The sequence below is a fragment of the Sorghum bicolor genome, chromosome 6 (assembly GCF_000003195.3).
Source record: "Sorghum bicolor cultivar BTx623 chromosome 6, Sorghum_bicolor_NCBIv3, whole genome shotgun sequence".
Lineage (NCBI taxonomy): Eukaryota > Viridiplantae > Streptophyta > Magnoliopsida > Poales > Poaceae > Sorghum > Sorghum bicolor.
The window spans coordinates 59,024,868-59,045,288 of NC_012875.2; the positions used below are offsets into that span (position 1 = coordinate 59,024,868).

General features: G+C 46.8%; 4 protein-coding genes across 4 annotated transcripts; 2 read left to right on the forward strand and 2 right to left on the reverse strand.

Moving 5' to 3' along the window:
- LOC8082542 (26S proteasome non-ATPase regulatory subunit 7 homolog A) lies at positions 154–3,695 on the forward strand. Its single transcript, XM_002447227.2, has 10 exons — positions 154–546; positions 791–883; positions 975–1,056; positions 1,729–1,825; positions 1,900–1,975; positions 2,351–2,409; positions 2,494–2,616; positions 2,890–2,947; positions 3,050–3,135; positions 3,296–3,695. The coding sequence occupies exons 1-10, from the start codon at positions 360–362 to the stop codon at positions 3,365–3,367; spliced, it is 933 nt and encodes a 310-aa protein (XP_002447272.1). The 5' UTR covers positions 154–359; the 3' UTR covers positions 3,368–3,695.
- Positions 4,962–7,443, forward strand: LOC8070275. Its single transcript, XM_002447228.2, has 4 exons — positions 4,962–5,252; positions 5,364–5,443; positions 5,534–5,631; positions 6,968–7,443. Exons 1-4 carry the CDS (start codon positions 5,063–5,065, stop codon positions 7,122–7,124), a joined length of 525 nt encoding a protein of 174 aa, XP_002447273.1. The 5' UTR covers positions 4,962–5,062; the 3' UTR covers positions 7,125–7,443.
- LOC8070276 (U3 small nucleolar ribonucleoprotein protein IMP3) lies at positions 8,075–10,288 on the reverse strand. The gene is made up of 4 exons (XM_002448651.2): positions 9,998–10,288; positions 9,717–9,824; positions 8,569–8,643; positions 8,075–8,477 (listed from the first exon to the last, which is right to left on the reverse strand). The coding sequence occupies exons 1-4, from the start codon at positions 10,129–10,131 to the stop codon at positions 8,246–8,248; spliced, it is 549 nt and encodes a 182-aa protein (XP_002448696.1). The 5' UTR covers positions 10,132–10,288; the 3' UTR covers positions 8,075–8,245.
- On the reverse strand, positions 12,553–13,623 carry LOC8082543 (indole-3-acetic acid-induced protein ARG7). Its single transcript, XM_002448652.2, has one exon. It carries the CDS (start codon positions 13,438–13,440, stop codon positions 12,988–12,990), a length of 453 nt encoding a protein of 150 aa, XP_002448697.1. The 5' UTR covers positions 13,441–13,623; the 3' UTR covers positions 12,553–12,987.

The window sequence follows — 20,421 nt, forward strand, 5'->3', positions numbered from 1 at the left end:
CCAGATGGGCCATTGGGCCGTTCGGTCGAGCAGGGCCTGTGGCCCAATTCGAATCCGCCCAGATGAGTCTCGGCCGTCCGTTTCTAATCGGGCCGCGGTCACAGCAGAAGGCCGAGTCCTTTTACGCCTTCACCCCTCGCCCCAAGTTGTTATTCAAAAGCGATCCCGACCTTCCGCTCCCGCAAGAAAGAAAAAGAAAAGGAACTGGGGAAGCAAAGCACAAGCGCACACAGAGGCGGCCGCCGCAGCCCGCAGCAGCAGCAGCGACACGCACCCCCTCCCCAATCACGCCACCAGGCTACGAGGAGGAGCGAGACCGCGCACCGCAGATCCGTGGTCGCCGCTAGGGTTCCGGCGAGATGGACGTGGTGAAGGCGGCGCAGCTGTCCGGGCGGACGCTGGAACGGGTGGTGGTGCACCCCCTGGTGCTGCTCAGCATCGTCGACCACTACAACCGCGTCGCCCGCGACACCCGCAAGCGCGTCGTCGGCGTCCTCCTCGGCACCTCCTCCCGCGGCTCCGTCGACGTCACCAACTCCTACGCCGGTAAACCTCCCAACAACCCCCGCCTCCTGTTTCTCTGACCGTCGCTAGGGTTTGCGCCGCTCGGGGTGCACGCTTCCGGTCACGGATGGGGCTGCTGTGCTGCTTAGGGTTTTCGCTGAATTGGCTGCGGGTGTAGATGCAGTTAGATCTATTGACGTGGATTGCCCATGCTGCTCATGCGTGATTCATTAGATCTGTGATGTTGTCCCGGGGGTAACGCTGAATCCGCTACTTGATTTTGTAGTGCCGTTCGAGGAGGATGACAAGGATCCTAGGATCTGGTTCCTTGACCACAATTACCATGAGTCGATGTTCTCCATGTTCAAGAGGATTAATGGTATGCTGTATCGAAATTATCAAAACTTGTTGGTCCTGCTTGGTGCTATTGATTCTGTTGCCTTAATGAGCATGGGCTGTTTGTGGCGCAGCCAAGGAGCATGTTGTTGGCTGGTACAGCACTGGCCCAAAACTAAGGGAGAACGACTTGGATGTCCATGCGTTATTCAACAGGTATGGTGAATCTGCATGTGAAGTTATGTCCTCTTATTATGATTGTTCTTCTTAACTCATATTACAATTTTGTAGGTACTGTCCTAAGTTATAGATGAGTGTGTAGCTTTCCAGTCAACTTAGGATGATTGTTTGAAGTGTTATCATATGTAGATTAGCTTCCACAAGCTATTCGGCTATGTTTCACCTACTGTTAGTGATACATGGTTACAGACATATTTCTGTTTTCCTCTGTGCTCAAAACATTTGCTCCTTGATCCAGAACTGCATAACCAATACATTTTCTCATGAATTTTTCTCTGAAGTTCTACGTTTACTGTCCTAGCACTGGTAATGTAGATTGCTGGGAAAAGAAAACGTATGGAGAGAACAGTCAAGTGTTAGTATTCCCACCAGAGTCAATTTCTTCTCCACATACTTCTGTAAAAGAATAATTTTGTTGCGTCAAACTAAATCATGAGCTTTGGGAGCCATCAGTACTTTCTAATGGTCAACTTCAAATGTTTTCCCCCTCTACATTTCATTTTCTTTGTCCTTCTCTAGGGATGTTGGATATGTTGCTCAAACCTATATAATGTTAGTTCTGCTAGCTTGGTCACTGGGTGCTCATCCTGTATTGCCTGTGGTGCTTTTGTCAGCTGTTTATTCCGATTCTCGCTCTCCAATTTGCAGTTATGTTCCTAATCCTGTCCTGGTGATTATTGATGTTCAACCCAAGGAGCTGGGAATACCCACTAAAGCATACTATGCTGTGGAGGAGGTTAAAGAGGTATGTCTGGGGGCTGAGATGCTGGAGTATTTCACTTGCTTGCTCAGTGTTTAATTTTTTTTTGTCCTTCACAGAATGCTACTCAGAAAAGTCAGAAGGTATTTGTCCATGTTCCTTCAGAAATTGCTGCTCATGAAGTTGAGGAAATTGGTAAGACTTGTTGATCTGATACTGCATGAACAACAACAAAAAGTTATGTGGATTTTACTATCCAGATGGTATTGTCAAATGTTATCATTAGGGGTCCACCAATTGCTGCCTTTATTTTGAGCAAAAAAATAATTATGTATAAATATTAGAGTTCACACTATGATGCTTTACTCATGTTTTGTGCTATCATCAGGATTTGGGCACCTTCTAAATTATAATTATGTTCAATTTATTATTCGGACCCTATTCTCAGTGTCATCACTTAGAGTCCTCCAATAGGCTAGTTTCATTTTGAGGAACAAAAATAGTTACCAAGAAATATTCATAGAAATTGTGCTGTGACGGTTTAACTGATATGCCTTGTGCTATCTTCAGGAGTTGAGCACCTTCTAAGGGATGTAAAGGACACAACAATAAGCACACTTGCTACAGAGGTAATATGTCACGACTGGATTTTCCTATTGCGTAGTGTTTTATTTAAGGCGCACCCTAAATATCACTTTCCTTTGTCAATTAAGGTCACTAGCAAGCTTGCAGCCTTGAAGGGACTCGATGCAAGGCTTAGGGAGATCCGAAGCTATTTGGATCTTGTAATTGACGGGAAGCTCCCACTGAATCATGAAATTTTATACCATTTGCAGGTTAGTCTCTCTCTTGCAATTTGTCATGTACTACTTTCATTGGAATTGAATGAACTAAACAGTAAATGCTGAAATATACCAGCTATCTTAGTCGCAGTAGTATTGCAATCGGAATCGAACACATAAGATGAGTAAAGATTCAGTATATTTTTTGGTTTGATGATCAACTTTTTCTTTGTATTTTAGTACAAATCGATCCCTTGAGAACAGTTATTTTCCACACTGTTTTAAGTTTTTTTTGTAGATTATATTCATTATGAGTTCTTTTTGCAGGATGTCTTTAATCTCCTTCCAAATCTGAACGTAAATGAGCTAATTAAAGCCTTTGCAGGTAATCTTGCATTTTTCTTCTGATTTAACATAACTGACCTGATCTTTTTATATTCTTGGAAACCTTATTGCAGCAGCCTAATTTTCCCTTTCTTTTGTGCAGTGAAAACAAATGACATGATGTTGGTGATATACCTGTCTTCTCTGATCCGGAGCGTCATTGCTCTTCACAATTTGATCAACAATAAGGTTGGTTTTTTCTATCTGCTTCTGATGCTGTTTCAGTCCCTGTATGCATTCCTTGTATTTCCTTGTAGATTGATATCTTTGTGACATTGATCACTTGTAATGGAATTACTCAATTTTGTTGTGGACCTGAAATCTTGTCTGTTAATTGTTGTGATTCCAGATGCTAAACAAGGAGCACGAGAAGGCTGAGGATTCGAAACCGACCGCCATTCCTACTGCTGCCGGGAGCTAAACATGCTTTTGATCACTGATTGGTGGCTAAGAAAAGGGATGAAACTTGTGATGACATGTTATCACGGTCGGTCGTGCTCGAACCAATTGTCTTGACCTTGAATGGACATTTTGATGTTTATTTCATGTATGATAAGGTCAATGGCAAGAGAAACCAATTAAATTGTACGAGCTTTAGATCATACCTCAAGTTTTCTGTAGATCTCGGTGCTATTTCATCTGATGCATCATGTTTCATGATGTAGAATTTCGTTTCTTGTGATTGATTTATAGTGAACCTGTACGTTGTACGTCATGCAATTCATCTCCGTTCATGATTGATTTGTAGCAAGTCTTAAATACTAACCATCTGGACTGATCCTGTTGATTGGTAAACATGGGCAGTTTGGTTCGTGGTCATAATTTGCCATGAAATCTTGAACAATTGTGCCTAGGCAATTTAAATTCATATTTTGTCATGTCTAAGCGGGTATTATTTGCCATGACTAAATACAATGTCACATCAGTATAATTAATCATCATATTATAAAAGAGCGAGTTTTTTTTAGAGAAACTCCTTACGTAATAACCGTTCGTGATCTTACATCTTACATGTATATAAGATGTAAACGTGTATAACTCAATCTCACGTCACATATGTACAATCCCAAACAGACTCTATGATCTTGCAAAATTTCAATATAAATCCTAATGTGACACGGCTCTTTATAACAAATATAAAACAAAACGAGAAGCGGCAACCAATAACACAATAAAAAATCAAGCATGTATTCGTTCAGTGTCTACATGACCGGACCGATTCTTGGACTCCAATATAAAATACATCAACAGAGAAGCATATCTTCCAAGAGGGAACTGCTAAAACAATGGAAGAAAAAGAAACTTCTACGGTGCTAAGTGATTTTTGGAAAGATAAACTCTTCAATTTTTATTGTATTGTAATATGCTATACATAAGTTATCACTCATGAAAAATATGATTCTTATTACAGGAATACATATTTTATTACATGAATACATATTTTCCTTTCATATTTTATTTTGCTTGGAAGTAAAATCTGACTCTTAGACTTCTTATTACGTGCAAACAAATAGAGGAAAGAAAAAAACAAAAAAAAACAGGATGGATACAGTACGACTCAATGAACGAAAAACCAAAGTGAAAAAATAGGATAGATATTTTGTGTTCATATCCCTAGAAAATAAAATTAAATTGTCTGATATAAAATAAAGAAAGATGTTAGGCTCACTCTAAGATGAAAAAAAATTAAAATTATTTAACTAGAAATATACCTTTATTAAATACTGACAATACAACAATTAATATTTTTACTGTATTTGAAATAGATTCTAAAGACACGTGCGTGTCGCACATGTATATTTGCTAGTGTGTATAAAATTCTAATAAAACTTCATTAAGATTGGTCTTAGAAGGACGAATTTCAAACTTCAACTATAATAACTGATATATTGGACTATAGTTCATTACGATATGTGGAGATGCCGAATACGCCTCGCATTGGATTATACGCCAAATTCGGCCTCAATCGGTGAATCGGACGGCGTATATATAATAGAAATAATAATATATTGCGTACGGGTTTACGGGATTAGTTCCTCTCTGCCGAGATATCCAACGGGAATCTATCTCTGCCGCGGAGAGGGAGAGCCGGATCAGCGTGTCAACTGACAACGCCATGGCCTTCTCCGCTTTCTCATGGCCGTTTCGCCGCCGTGGGAGCGGCGGCGGGGCTGGCGGCAGTGGCGCAAGTAAGTCCGCTGCCACGGCCGCGGAGGAGGAGGAGCTGGGCGTGACCCCGCAGCTGCTCGACTTCCTCCGGACGCTCTCGCCCGACGCCTTCAAGGCCGCCGCCCTCCAGCTCCAAGGCAACCAATGATTCCGTTCCCCCCCCTCCCCATGCCCCTCCCCTCCCACCGATTCTGCTGCCCTACTCGATCCGGCTAGATCCTGATACTCTTCTGGTGCGCTGATCGCAGGAGGCTCCACGGAGGCGGCCGCCGGCGACCTCACCAGCTGGCAGGAGCGGCACGCCGTGCTCGTGCTGTCCAAAGCTAAGGTTGGTGGTTTCCCGTGGATCTCGTCTCCCTGCTTAACTCTGCCCGAAAGGTTATGAAGCGTGAGCTGCACCTGTGTGCTTCCCGTGCAGGAACTCGCCAAGATTCGGTACGATCTGTGCCCTCGGCACATGAAGGATAAGCAGTTCTGGAAGATATACTTCCTGCTCGCCAAGAGTTACATCTCACCGTAAGCTCTCGTCTTAATAGTATCCCATGTGTGTGTGATGCTTCTGTTGTGAAGTTCAATTGTTCTCGCAGTTTATCAGTCGTTGATTAATGAACAAAATTAGCAACAGGAGTTAACTTCCAAATTAGCATCTCACTTTGGTTACAATCAGTTGAGTTTTATCTTCTATGGAGTTCACTGTAACCTTATCAATTAATTTAAAATTATCTATGGATTACGGTATCTGCAGTGTGACTATAGTATTCTGCTGTCCTTGTACACAAACACAATTAATCTTGTCTCTAGATGTGAGTAAATCTTGCATATTCAGAAAAATCGAACCTGGGACTGATGATCATATTGAAAATTGAACTTATCCATTAACAGTAACATTCAAATTGTCAGCGTTATGCTTCTTCAAGCTATGACTACTTGCTATGCGTTTGTTAGTCTGCTTTTACCATCATGAAATTCTGGAAGGTGATTGTTCTTTACTATACATACTTCTGCTAGGAAGATGAAACACATTTTCGACTATATAACTTTAAAAGGTAGTGGGCTATCCTATTTAGGGCTTTATTAGGCTAATAAAATGCAAGTTATAAGTTTCCTTATGAATATTCTGTTGAAGCATGTAGGAGTGAAGTTTTGTAGACAAGCTAACAATTCAAAAGTTAGAGGATTGAAAATTTGGTCTTTGGCTATATTGCTATAAACAGAAACATTATATCGAAGGAATTCTGCTTCTTCCTGCTATCTCCACTTACTATAATTCTATTATATACTTACTATCATGGAATACCACAAGGTGATTGTTCTTAGGGTAGAAACTCTTACTGCTAGGAAGATCAGATGGAATATAGATAACCTATTAACCTGGAGAAATAGTGGGCTTTCCTGTTTATGCTAAAAAATGTAATCTGTTATTAGTTCCATGGAGAATAAGCACAAGCAATGAAGCTATATATAGGAAGATGACATGGAAAAAATTTCCACTACATAGATAACCTGAAGAAATAGTAAGCTTTTCTGTTTAGGCTAAAAAATGTAATCTGTATGTTCCCTGGAGAATAAGCAGTGAAGTCATATATAGGAAGATCACATTAAGCTTTTTGCCAAGCAAAAAGTTGAGATGTTTGAGGGTTCAAACTGACATAATTGTCAATCCATTGACCAAAGTTATTACTGCCAGTTTCTCTGTGCAAATATATTAATTGAGGATTGAACCATTGCTATTTGATGAGCAATTACATTACCATATAGATTTTACCTCTTCCATGTATGATATTATATTTGCCTATACCAGCTACCATTTGTTATTGACAACATCAGTATACACACATTCTACTTTTTGTAGGTATGAGCTACGCGCCATACAAAAAGAAAAAATCAGACGGATGGAGACAGAAAACGGCAAGTCAAAAGAAGTGATTACTGTTGAAGTGGAGATGCAAGAATCGAAAGGCAGTAGTCTCTCTCGAACATCAGAAAGAGATTTAGAATCCCAAGTTTAGCTTTGTAGTTATAGCTTCTAACAGGATTTAGCTTAGGTAATGCAAAGGAGTAGTCCTTTTATGATTCCTTCACATATCAAATAGCTCCACAATTCTTCAAATGATGCATGGCTTGGATCGACTCTTGCTAGACTCAGTCTGCTGTGTGCTTTTGTGTACTGAAACCAAGTTGTTCAGCATATGCTTGTTGGCTGTGCTCTGATCCACTAACATGTAATTTTTATCTTGCGTGTAAACAAAAACAGTGTGCGTTTCATATGACTTTTGCTTTTGTAAATTGCGATGTCTGTTCTACATGTGTTGGGCACATTTCTGTTAACCCCACCCCGCCACCTCCGCCTTGCTTTTCTTTTTTATATATATATATATGATTTGTGTAGCTGAAGGAATTGTCGGAACCGAACTATGCGGTTAAATGCTATATTTCGTTCTTGGATGACATCAAGATCACATTCTAAATGCTTTAGAAACCAATTCAAGGAAAATGCATGCGAGCACAACAGCACAGAATTACAGGATCAGCACAGAGCAAGCACTTCAATCACCGAGGCAGACTGAATTTGGTCCTGAAGATAAATGCACCATCATAAGGGCATCTCCAGTGCTGCAGCGAACCGTATAGTTCGGAAGGAGCAGACCAAAAATTCGGTTCGGCAAGCTCCAGTGTGCATTTCAGTTACATGGGCTCTTTACGTATAAAAAATTGCAGCTCAGTCACACAATAGACGCAAAAGTGCCGCTCCATACTCGTCGTTTGCATTTGTTTGGGATTATTTTATTCCCTGTGTTCGGTGCTTGTGCAGCATCCGCTTTTGTTTCTGACATCTACGGTTCGATGGCTGTAGTGTTGATGGTTCGGTTATAGAGGCCCTTGGTTCGATTCTGCTGCAACACTGGAGGTGCCCTAATGTGGTTATCACACCCAGTATCACAATTTCTGTGTGCTGCTATATCATTGTTAGTTAACTATTAGTATATAATCGCATCAACATCTGCAGCCCAAAATAGCCAAATGCACAAGCTAGTACCTCTGTAACAATCATCTCAGATGATAACCTAAAGAATATCACACATCATCAGCGTACATTCCTGGCCACACAGAAATTCTCTGAACAGTACCCTCAACCCATGGCATCATAATCATCCAATGCATCATTGTACTCCATGACTTTTTTCTTGATCTTTGAGGAATCCACCCAGGTGATGAAGTCCTCCATGTTCCTGGTTACAAGAAAGGCTGGATCGGTGACGACCTCAGGGCCAACACGCACATGGCCCTGTTCAATGTATGTCACGGCCTCTTTGAGGTGCTCTGCCATCTTGATCCTCGTCATAACTGTTGCTAGTCTTCGTCTGCAGTAATTACCAAAGCAAAAGGTGAGTGCATGTGATATGTGATGTGATGTGAGTGAGTGGAAAGAGAATGGCCGGCTGGAAGAGAGACCTGCAGAAGGAGCTCGCTGAAAGTTTCTCACATTTTACCAAGCTCTCTTTTATCGAAATTACACCCATATTATACCTGAAGTTAAGGTACTTCGTCAGACAACACAGATCAGTATGCAAAGTAAGAAATCCTGAAGCTGCCAACACGAATTGAACGAAAAATCAGATAATTTTGTCAAAACAAATACGGCTAGATATTTTTCCTAAGATGACACACTATACTGACACTATAGCATCAGAAGTGACAATAGTCATCGCAAGACAGCTTATGAAACAAGAACAAGCTCCACAGATCACAGGACATGCCATGATGGCTTATGACCATTCAGTCCGGTGCAAATGTGACTCCAACCCAACCACATGCTGATCCAAGTATAAGAGCGTATGGCCAGACATAAGCACATGCATTCAAGTATAATTAGGGGCAATTAGCTTAGAGAGATTGAAAATGCACTCGACTTTTGCCACGGTGTACACAGCACAAAATTCTAAAAAAAAATCCAGAACTCACAGATTGTCAGATTGAAAAGGAGCTCACAGATTGAAAAGAAGTTCAGTTTGGTTAAGTTACCTTACACCTGAAATACCATCTGAAATAGTAGTCTAGATTGCCTTGTGATCTAGGCCTTGTTTAGATGCGAAAAGATTTTAGTTTTTCGCTACTGTAGCATTTTCGTTTGTTTGTGGCAAATATTGTCTAATCATAGAATAACTAGAATCAAAAGATTTGTCAAACGATTTACAAGTAAATTGTGGAATTAGTTTTTATTTTTATCTATATTTAATGCTTCATACATGTGCTGAAAGATTTGATGTGACGGAGAATCTTAAAAACTTTTTGGTTTTTGAGCTAAACTAAACAAAGCCCTAGTCTAACTGCATTTTACCACTGATATCCATCACACGATCGAGAAATTTGGAAAACTGACGTGTCGTTGTCAACGTGTCAGATCTTGAAAGACTCACGAACTGTATATCAAATATCAAAATCTGTCCCATCGCACACCATATAGGTGAGATGTGAATGTATCAACAGATCAACAATCCAAACACAGCTACAGAGAGCAAAATTGTTACGCAGTTCGTGTCTGAGGAGCATTGATTCTCCAACTCGAAATTCACATAAGCAATTACTAAATTAACTTATACAGCTTATCGAGCAGCATGTCCGTCATCTGGATCCTGAAAGGGTCCCGCGGGTCCATCTGCCTGATAATGCTCACTTGCTTCTGCACCATCAGGCATATCCCATTGTACCTGCCACCACAAAAAAAAAAAAGAGTTGCCCATGATCGTCGGAAGTGCGTCGACAAGATCGATCGACAGATTTTGCCACCACAACTGACGCACGCATTGCATTACGAGTCGATCGATCCACTAAACTTGCGATCGTGAAGACGGTGAAGCGGGGGGTGGCGAGCAGTTAGTACTTGGTGTAGTCGTCCCTCTCGACGATGTGGTAGCGCTGCGTCACGCGGCCCTCGCGGCGCCCCTTGCCCTTGTCGTAGTCCAGCAAGTTGACCCTCTTGAGCCGCTTCCGCTCGTGGAACGCGAGCTTCCTCATCCTTCGCCTCCTGCAATCGACGACGGAGAAGTTCTGGACTGCGACGGGAGGGGGCTCCGATCAGCCGGCGGGAGGAATTGAGATGATCTGAGGGGCGGCTAAGCTAGGGCTCGACCTGGATGCTAGCTGCGGGGCGCGGTTGCCACTTGCAACTACCACGCACCGGTCCACCGCGGAACGATAGAGGTGGCCCAGGCTCGGTGGGCTCGAACTCTGTGGGCCTGCGACTACAAGGAGGAGGCGCGCTGGGCCCGCGGGGCGCGGTTCCCATCCCCACTGGTGGTGGGCCGGCCGCTTCCACAGTTCCATTCTACTACCTTCGCTTCGCTACTTGTGACTTGTGAGCAGAGCGTCGTGTTGGGTGGGCCCACCCGCAGGGAACACCCACCGTGGTGCACAGCCAGCCTGCAGCGATGCAGGTTGCAGGCGGCACGGAACAAGGACGCGACGGCCGCGGTGAGCCGGCGGCGCCGGAAACACGACGCTGCGGGCACCGAAAAAGCGGCCAACGGGCCAAGGCGCGGTCCCGGCAGGCCGGCACGCAACGCAACGCAACGCAACCGTCGCGCTGCCAGAAGAAAATCTCGACTCGAGCACGCGATTTTTTTTATCGGGTCTGCAGTGCACTACTACAGCAGCTCGACCCTGATCGCGTGAGAGAGACTGAGGTGTGGGCCCTGGCCTGGCCGCCCGACCGGCCCAGTGGAAAGGCGAAACCGCGAAAGGACTACGGATAAAGCGGGAAGGACTACGGCGCACGCGATTGGGCGCCACGCCACGCGCCTGGCCCCCGGCTGCCGGTATCAGCACACATGTGCAGCCGGCACGGGGACCACCGGTCCTCGTCCCCCTGGTGGCCACATGCACGCGCCTCCGCTGCGGCAGATTGGGCAGCGCGCCGCAGCCGGGCCCGCCGAGCAGTGGAACAAGTACGCAACAACCAGAAAGGACGAGAGGACGGGGAGGAGGTTCACGGGCCGGCGTCCGTCCCCTCGCCGTCGCCGGAGCCGGACTGGGGTTTTTACCTTTACCGCGCCGGAAAGGGTGAGTGGCCGGTGTGCAGTGTGCTCTGTGCTCTACTCGGCCGACTTCGTCGTCTTGAGACTCTGGGAGTAGCTGCCTGGGGCTACTAGAGTAAGGGGGTATGGACGACATCTTCTATACAGCCACGGTAGATCCTTGCGACATCTCCCTAAACGCATAGTACCACTGGCGGAGCCACCGCCCGGCCACCCCGGGCGGGCGGCCGGCCGGGCTCCTCGCCAAGGTGCAAAAAGATTTTTCTTTATATTTATATAGAATTTTATAATTTTATAATTAAATATTTTTGTTTAATAAAAATTGTCCGGACTTTTAAAATCTTCTGGCTTCGCCACTGCATAGTACGCATGTTGTTAATTGACGGTAGATCCTCGCAACATCTTCACATGTCATGAGTTCACAATAGACCCTCACGGCATGGACTCTGGGCATCCTCATCTCTTGTGTTCACTTGCCTTGCTCCATCCAAGGCTTGTGTAGCTGTTGCGAATCGAGTCCCATACCGTTATGCTGTGTGCTAGGATCGGAAAAAGATTCGACAAAAAGGCAGTGGTAAGAAAGCATCAAATTACGCAAATCGAGTCCCATACCGTTATGTTGTTTGAATCTTTGCACCTGTACCTGCCTGCGCTGAAAATGGGGAGATTTCTGCAGGCTGCACTCGAGGAAAGGTACTTTAATCACGATCCCGGTAAAATAAAAAAAAATAGGCGTGCCTTTTACGACTTCAATTGCTCAAAGTCACCCTTTCGTGAGGTTGAAAAAAAATACATACAGGCTGACCACAAGTCTCCGCCTAGTCGATCAATCTTGACAAAACAAAGGATTAGTTGAGCCAATATTCATGTTGCGATATCAATTAGTAGCTAGGAGCATCAACCGATTATTCGGTTGGTGGTGGCGGGTAACACCGTAATCATTGCGACCAGCCTAGCGACAGCTTCAAAATCATATTCTAGTAGTGAACTTTCTGTTAAATTCCTACGCCATCCCATTCTTCTCCAAGAAAAAGAAAATGGGAGGATAATAAACTATAGGATGATTCAGTTAGTCCATTGGAGTCACCCTAACTTTTGTCACTGGTAGTGCCGTAGTGGTAGATGTGAGCAGCCCGTTCAGTGAGACGTCCTAACTTTACCACTGGCAAATGGGCCTAATATGCATCGAGTCCACCTGCAGTGACAAACTCAAAATAATTTTGTTCGATCGAGGAGGAATTGATTCCACTGCTTTCTCTTCTAAAGCACCTGGGAACATTTGGATTTGCTGAAAAAAAAATGGGAACATTTGAAAAGAATGTAGAGAAGATTCGTCTGAAAAATATATGCCAAAAATAGACGTTGGCCAAGCAGTCCACGAGATTTTGGTTTCACTCCGTGGTAGCAGAAGAAAACGAATGTTTTTTTTCACTTGCAACAATGCAGGCCGAGCCGCAGTAGCACACATGTATTTACAGTGGAGGATTATTGAGTGAGTGAGAGAGAAAATAAAAAGAAAGAGAAAAGAATAAATCTCGGTAGCCACTAAAATTTCCCGCATTGATTTGACAGGGGAATGAATGGATGACTAGACTTGACAGTCGTCTAAAAATCCTAGGACTTTCTCAGCCATCTCACTTCACCGCCTCCGGCCGGCCGCTCATCTTGCTCGTCGAGGTTGTCTGCCTCCGCCGCGTTCAGCTCCACTCACTCAGGTGGAAACGGAGGGAGCGAGCGCGAAAAAGGGGAAAAAGAAGAAAAATAGAGGAGGACGAAATGGCCGTCGCGCGCGCAGTGGGCACGGTGGTGGCTGGCTCCGGCAAGCAGGGCGGCGCGCTCACCAGACGGCCTTGTCGGCGGAGATGCCGTGGAGGAGCGGGAGCGAGTCGCCGGCGGCGACAACGCAGCAGCAGGATAGGCCGGCGCCGCTCTTCAGGTCCTCGAGGGTGACGAAGCGGGAGGACTTGGACGGGGAGGAGAGGTGGCGGAGGACGTGCTCGAAGAGGCCCTCGTCGCAGGGGAGCGCGATGGGGCCGGCGCAGGCCCCCGACGGGAACCCATACTCCTCCTCCGCCTGCCGGAGCAGCTCCCGGAACACGGGGTGGTTCAGGTGCGCCGCCCGCACCACGAACCGCCGCGACGCGCCGCCCACGCACACCGCCACGTGGCCCGCCGGGACCGGGACCGCCGCCGCCTCCACCGCCGCGCGCGCCGCCGCCCGGGACCGCCACCGCCGCAGCGTCTGCCGGAGCCACACGATGTACCGGATCTTGCTGCTGCATTTCGCCATGTCGACGCACGAGCGAGCGAGCGAGCGCACGCCCTCACGGCCTCCGGTCGAGGAAGCTCTAGCCGCGCGGTTGGGTTGCGTTGGGTTGGGCCAATCTCAATCAATGGCGACGGACGGCGTGGGGGAGGGCGGCGAGAGCGGAGCTGGTGGTGGCGAGGTGAAATCGAGCTGGCTGGCTTTTGGAGGCGGACGGATGGGGAGGGGGAGCTGGGCTTTATAGGGAGGAGGGGCCCCTTGGCGAAATGGAGGGCCCTTTTGCCTTTCGGATCGTCCAGTTGGCCCCGTATAAATTATTCTGAAAGTGATGGGTTGTTATTCTTCTAGTACTCTTCTCCCTATCACAAAATATAAGATGTATATATATTTTAAATTTTGAGTTTTCTTATCTTTGACTAGCAAATAGTTTAATCATACCAAAAGTCTATACAACAAATATGATCACTTTAGGTTTGTAGCTGGAAATGTTAATGATCAAACTTTAATAGTCATAAATAATATATTTCGGAATGTATAGAGTATACTGCCAAATATATTTTAATATGCAATAGTTAGAAATGCCAGTTGTTTCCCACCACTATTCTGCTTGATTTTCAAAGTGCATTTTTTTTTACAATCCAGTGGGAGATAAAAACCTCCCTTTTTTGTGGAAAATATGCATCTGTGATTGTGCAACACTTGTTATTTGACCGTTGTGTTGCTGTCGAATTCTCGAATTTAATATCTCAGAATTTGAGAGCTAAGTTTGGTTCCGTCTTTTTTTTTTACAGCAGAAAGTTTGGCTCCGTATTGAGTCGGTTGCTAGATGGTGGATTATTGATGGAAAAAAGCATGATGTGAGAAACATGTAGTTTCTGTCTAGATTATATTATTTGAATTTTGAGAGGGTTTGCTAGATGGTGGATTATTGATGGAAAAAAAGCATGATGTGAGAAACATGTAGTTTCTGTCTAGATTATATTATTTGAATTTTGAGAGGGTTTGCTAGATGGATGTGAAGAAGTTTCTAAGATAAGGAGAGAAGATGACGAGCACCGTAGAGACATGAGGGTTGTGTAACTTGTGTTGTCTAGATGGAAGAGATCACAAGACTGGAAGTCAATTAAGTTGGATTTAGAACATGTTTGGTTGCCACGTGTGCACCCTAGCAGTTATGTTTCGGTCTCTATTTTTAGAACGAAAATGAAAATAGAAACTTAAGGTATTATTATATAACCTAACAGTCATGTTCCCGTCTCTCTTTACAAAATGGGAAGATGTTCCCGGAACATAGAACATGAGAACAGAAACGTTGGTCATATTCTTGTTCCCAGGCTACTAAGCTATGTACGCTACACCATGGTTATATGTAGCCATGCCAAAAGTACAACACAACAATTATCGGCTGCAACTTTGTCGTGTTTTCACATCTGAAAATGAACTAGAGGTTGGTGGCGAGGCCGTGATATATGTCTCAGCTGCGGTAGCTAAGCAAAACACATGCCCAAGATGTGGTGTGGTGCGACGAAATACGGTAGTCATCCAAACGCGCCCTCTACATCAATCTTGAGGAGGCAAGAGCTCGCAAAATGGCAAGACTCAACAAATGTGAGAGATAGTTTGTATCCTCCTCATTAGTAAGATGTGAGAATAACTTAGTAACAGAGGAAAACATGAGATGTGAATGTTGACTTTACGTTGTATGGTGCTACTAATGTTGACCTTTTGTTTCGTTTGAAGTAAAACCAGAAAACCCTATTATCTAAAATTAAAAATGGAGAAAGTAAAAAAAAACCACTGTAATTCACCTATATATTGCTAATACATTATCAGCACACGCGTACAGGTACGCTCAAATGCACCAGGGTCTTGTTTCATTTTCCATGTCGCTACAAGTAGTTGTAATAGTATAACCAGTTAACCACGTAGCGAAGCTTATTCGGAGTGGAACTGCACATGTATAAACCGAGAAAAGAAAAATCGATCCATCTAGATACACACTCTAGTACAAACAAGTATTTTCTTCCTGAGCCTATTATTGGTAATAAATAAGTGCACATGCTTATAACGTTTTAAAACCGCACCGTCAATTGCGTGCTGGCTGCCTAAACTATATGCAGCTTGCACCCTTGTGCTGCCAAGAAATGGAGCGCACAAACTTCCCTCTTGCGCAGATCAGCTGATGCCATTTTCCCCGCTCCACTTATTCAATTCGTTCCTTTTTTTTTCATTCGCGTGTATGTCATGAGCCATTTCGGAGCAATGGTCATTGCTAGTAGATTTATATATATATAAATGCGTAGCGCTGCAGGCATTGAAACGCTGCCGCGACGTAAACAAGAAGTTGTGCACGGGTGGTAGGTACACACGCCACGCTGCTCGTGTTCTTTCTGAAACAGGAAAACGAGCGCGGGTCGCAGCGCAACGCAAACGTGCACGGCCACCGCGGAACGGAACCGCAGCGTTGTGCTCTTCGTGTCGTGTCGGGGAGCGGGCGAGGGGACAGTGAACAGCAGCCCGGAGACCCACACCCCCCATGCATCGCTGTTGGCTACAGTGCGTCCTTAGCATCGCGTCGTGGTCGTGGCGTGGCCGGGCCTGCGGTCGCGTCACATCATCGGCGGTGTCGAGAGGCCAGGCGAGGTGCCTCTGATCTCTGAATTCTGATCGGCGACGACGAGCGATCTGCGATCAGGTGGCGGTGGCGAGTGGAAGTGGGCTGGTGGTGCATGTGACCGGGCGCTGTCCGCAGCAGGGCGGGCAGTCCACCCGGGCGCGCATGTGCCCGAATTTTGGCCTGTCTGGTCCGGCCGATTTCTGCTCGGATTTTGCGCGCCCGCGCCGCGCAGTCCTTGCCGGTCTCGTAGCTTTCAAGGATCGCCGGGAAGATTTCGCGGCACGCTTGCTGGGTGCTGCTGCTGCTGCTGCTGATGCTGTGCGGGGATCGCCGGGAATATTTCGCCGCACGCCTGCTGTGCTGCTGGGGGCTGCTGATGATTATGATGATGCTGTGCGGGCACACTCCCAGCCCCTTGCAGAAAGCCAGTTTTTGCATCCAGCAAATCTTGCCGGTAACCGCGCACCCGCGTGTCCTCGTTTTATTAGGGCTGAACACTTTGTCAAACTCTCCTACCGCGTAGCAAGTCCGTAACGTCCAAACAGAAACAGCAGATTCACGGACGGCATGCAACTGCCAGGAGGACTGTTACCGGTTCATGCACCAGGCCAGAGAGTCAAATGAGATCCCCTGTCAATGCCATGATATCGGCTAAAACTGTCCTTGAGCACACATGCTTGGTGCTTCCTAGCTAAGCAACTACTCCGAGTGATCGAGTCCACCACTCCAGTTCCAATCTATTACGTATCTCTTTTTCTACTCATCGGGCACTATTGCAAGCACGTGCCGCCCGGCGATCCGTCCAAACCGCGAAGCTGTTCGCTGCTTTGGCGTGCGGGAAAGAATAGAACAGTGCAGGCCAAACAAATCTCGATCAATGTACAAGAGCAGTGGCGCGGAATCGGCGAACAGCTCGCGCCGTGGACGGATCGCTGGCTACGGGCAGCCAGTGGCAGAGCACCGCCGCGCCGGTCAAACGGACGGGGGCGCCTGCGCCTGCACCGACCGCCCGCCCGCCCGCAGACTCCACGATTCGCGCGGCGGGGGATGTGCGTACGTACGTACAAAGCGTCGATACGAATAACGCGCGGCGGGCACGTGCCGCCGCGGCGACGGCAGCGGGAGGCGCGGTTGAGCCGTCGCCGTGCCGCTGGATGTTGTTGGGCCGTCGCTCCGAGCCAAACGCCGCGCGCGGCTGGGAAGATACGATGCGATATTGCGATGCGCCGATGCCCCGCTGCGCCGCGGTCGTCTCGTCACGGCACGGCACGGCCCCGCGCGGGCAGACAGGCGAACGGCCTCCACCGGTCCACCCATGTGCCGCCGCCGCCCCGCCGTGCGAGCAAGCGTGGCCGCAGGCCGCAGCTATTTTAATAAGCGGGCGGGCGGCGCCGGGGCAAGATACGGGCAAATCCGCGCCGGATCGGTCCCGGCCGGCAGGTCGGTTTGCAGTTGCAGCCTGTGCATTCACCGCGCGGCCGGCCCACCCTACTTACGTTGCCGTGCATCGCGTCGCGCCTGTACGTCGCCTGTTCCACGTGCGTGGTTGCGGTGCAGTGGCGCACGGTGTGGGCGGGCGCGCCGTGGCGTACTGGCTTGCGTGCAACTCGGTTCGTGCACCGGCCGCCGGCGGTCCCGCTTATGTTCACATTTCAGTACTTGTGCCGCGCTGGCGTGTCGCCGTTGCGGTACGACTTCCAGTCCAGTCCCATGTATGCTTATCCATCCGCCGGTGCTGGCGCGTGCATTGCATGCGTACGGTCGCGGTGCCCAGCTAGTGCTGAGTTTCTTGTGCGGGCTCGGCAACGGTGGCACGTCTCCTCGGCGAGGCAGGCAGGGAGCAGGGAGTAAATGGAGGTCGACCCCGTTTGTTCTGGTTGCCGAGTCCACGTCTCACATGCATGCTTTACCCACGGAAGGTCATGCATGCAGGTCGACGCTAAGATAGGGTCAGTCAAGAATGTGTTAAAGAGGGGTAGTGCTAGAAAACGAAACGCGGTTGCTCTTGCTCCACGAACTGGCTGCCTGCCTACCGGAGCCCAGCTGCAGGGGTTCTTTCATGTTTTAGGTTGTGAGGTCGGCGTCGTCTCTGGTATCTCTCTCCCGTTTACGACCAGACACTGCTACAAACAAAACTCGCCCGCCCGGTACGTCCCGTTCTTCTCACCAAAAGGGGAAAACAACACACCCGATGGTTACGTTGTTCCGGGCCCGGGAACACTACTCCGAGGCAACGCCAAAGCACGGTTGCTTTCGCACCGTACACACGAATACACGATCGTAGTACGTCCCTCGATCTGACGCACGGATACGCCTCGCTGTAATCAGAGATCAGAAGAGCAAAAGATGCTTAGATTTAGCTTCGTCTTTCTCTCCGCCACGCGCGCTCTGTCGAGCCACCAGAAGGCAGAGCGAATACCGGGAGCAGTGCAGTGCAGTGCAGCACCGCATCGTCCGTTAACTCTGCATCTTGGCCTGTTGCCCTGTGCACGCACGCGTGGATATGATCCAGAAAGCATCGATGATCTCCCGCTCTGATCGATCGGACAGACGGACACCGTGGACGGGCGTGGAAAGCGTGGCCAGAACGAACCCGCGGCCGGCTCCGGCAGGCACCGCCGCACCGGCAGGACTGATTCCAATAACGCGGTGGTGCCTCTTGCCGGTGCGTGGCGTCCTCAGGCAGTGTACGCACAGCACTGTACGCGCGCCGTGACGAAAAGTGCAGGAGCACTGCAATTTGGCCACGGATTCCGGGATCGATTAGATGCTGATAGATAAAACAATGCAAGTTGCAAGTTGGTACGCCTGCTGGCGCTGGTGGTACTCGCTTCAGTCCTTGCATTGCGCAGTGGCGCGGCAGTCGTACTCGTTCGTGTGTGCACGGCTAACGAAAGCCAAGCCAAGGAGCGCAGCGTACGGTATCAGTCACGGACAGCTAGCTAGCGTTGCGAGTTGCGGCGGGTACTGCGTCGGCCACGATCTCCGCTGTCTGATCCGGTGCGGACGGGGGAGCAGGAGTTGCCGGCATGGACATGACGGCCGACGCTCGTCGACTGATCGAGGGTGGATGGAGCACGCGCTGCACGGCACGGGCACGGTTCAGCAGCCGGCCAGCGAGCGAGCAGCTCGTAGCCGTCGGCGCGCGTCGGGCCATGCAGCCAGCCACTGTGAATGCCGCTGGCGGCGGCTGATCAAGCTACGAACGTGCGATCGCCGCAGTGTTTGACTACTGCACTCAACTGACATTGTTTGTTTTACTCGGTGCATGTTGTATTGCCTGCTATATACGAATAAACGTTTTGCCGAGCATCCTCGTTTAAATGGTGCCGATCGGATTCGAAGGGAAAGAAAAAAAAAACAGAGAAACGAATAAACGATCGTGAAGGCTTTAACTTCAGCACCCAGACATGTCGGTAAATGGTGCTCCGAGCCTCTGACTCTGACTCGCACATACTACCTCGATTAATTTCGAGCCTGTTCGTGCACATACTACCTCGATTAACTTTGAGGTTATTCGTTTCAGCTTATTTATCGAATCTATCAGTTATTTAACAGTGTTTTTCTCTTACAACAAATCAATGAATAATATTTATAATCATAATTTTCCAGACAAGCAAGCATACTTTCATTTTCTCCCAGGTCAGTACTCTATGCTCTTCTTTTACATATCAGAGTTTGCTCTAAGTCAATCATTGTTATTTTAACCAACCATATCAAAAAAATCCTTATTGATTTACGAAATATGAATTATATGTTTATATAAATTATTTTTATAAATCTAAAAATATAATTTTTAAATCAATAACCTATATAATAATTTTTTAAAAAACGATGGTCAAAATTATAAGTGTTTGGCATAAGACAAACCTAACATAACATGTAAATAAAAATGGAGGGAGTAATTTTTAAGAGGCATGAGCATTAGAAACCCCAAAATAAATTTAAGGCCCATGGATAATTTTAAGGGTCCGTTTGAATTATTTCTCTTCAATTAGCATATGTAAGTAATATAGATGGAGATTTTGGAAGCAGTATTGTCAAAGAACTAGTCATTACAGCTTGCTAGATAATCTAGAAATGTCGAAATGACATCATCTTTGACGGAAAGAATTGCAATCTCATGAGTTGGAAAGTTGCTTTCAAGGAAGAGCTTGGGTTGATTTGCATCAAAGCTAAGTAGAAGATCAGGGCTGCTCTTACTAGTAGGTGTGAGAATTTCTCTTAATGTGTTTGCTTTTGTATTTTGGCTCTGAGAGCTTTGTAACCCTGTATATTCTGTAACTGTTACACATTTAATGGAAAATACAAAAAAAAAGTTAGGAAACTTCCCTGCCGACCCTTTCCAAAAAAAAAATAATACAGCCATTACTTTATATTCTTTTTTA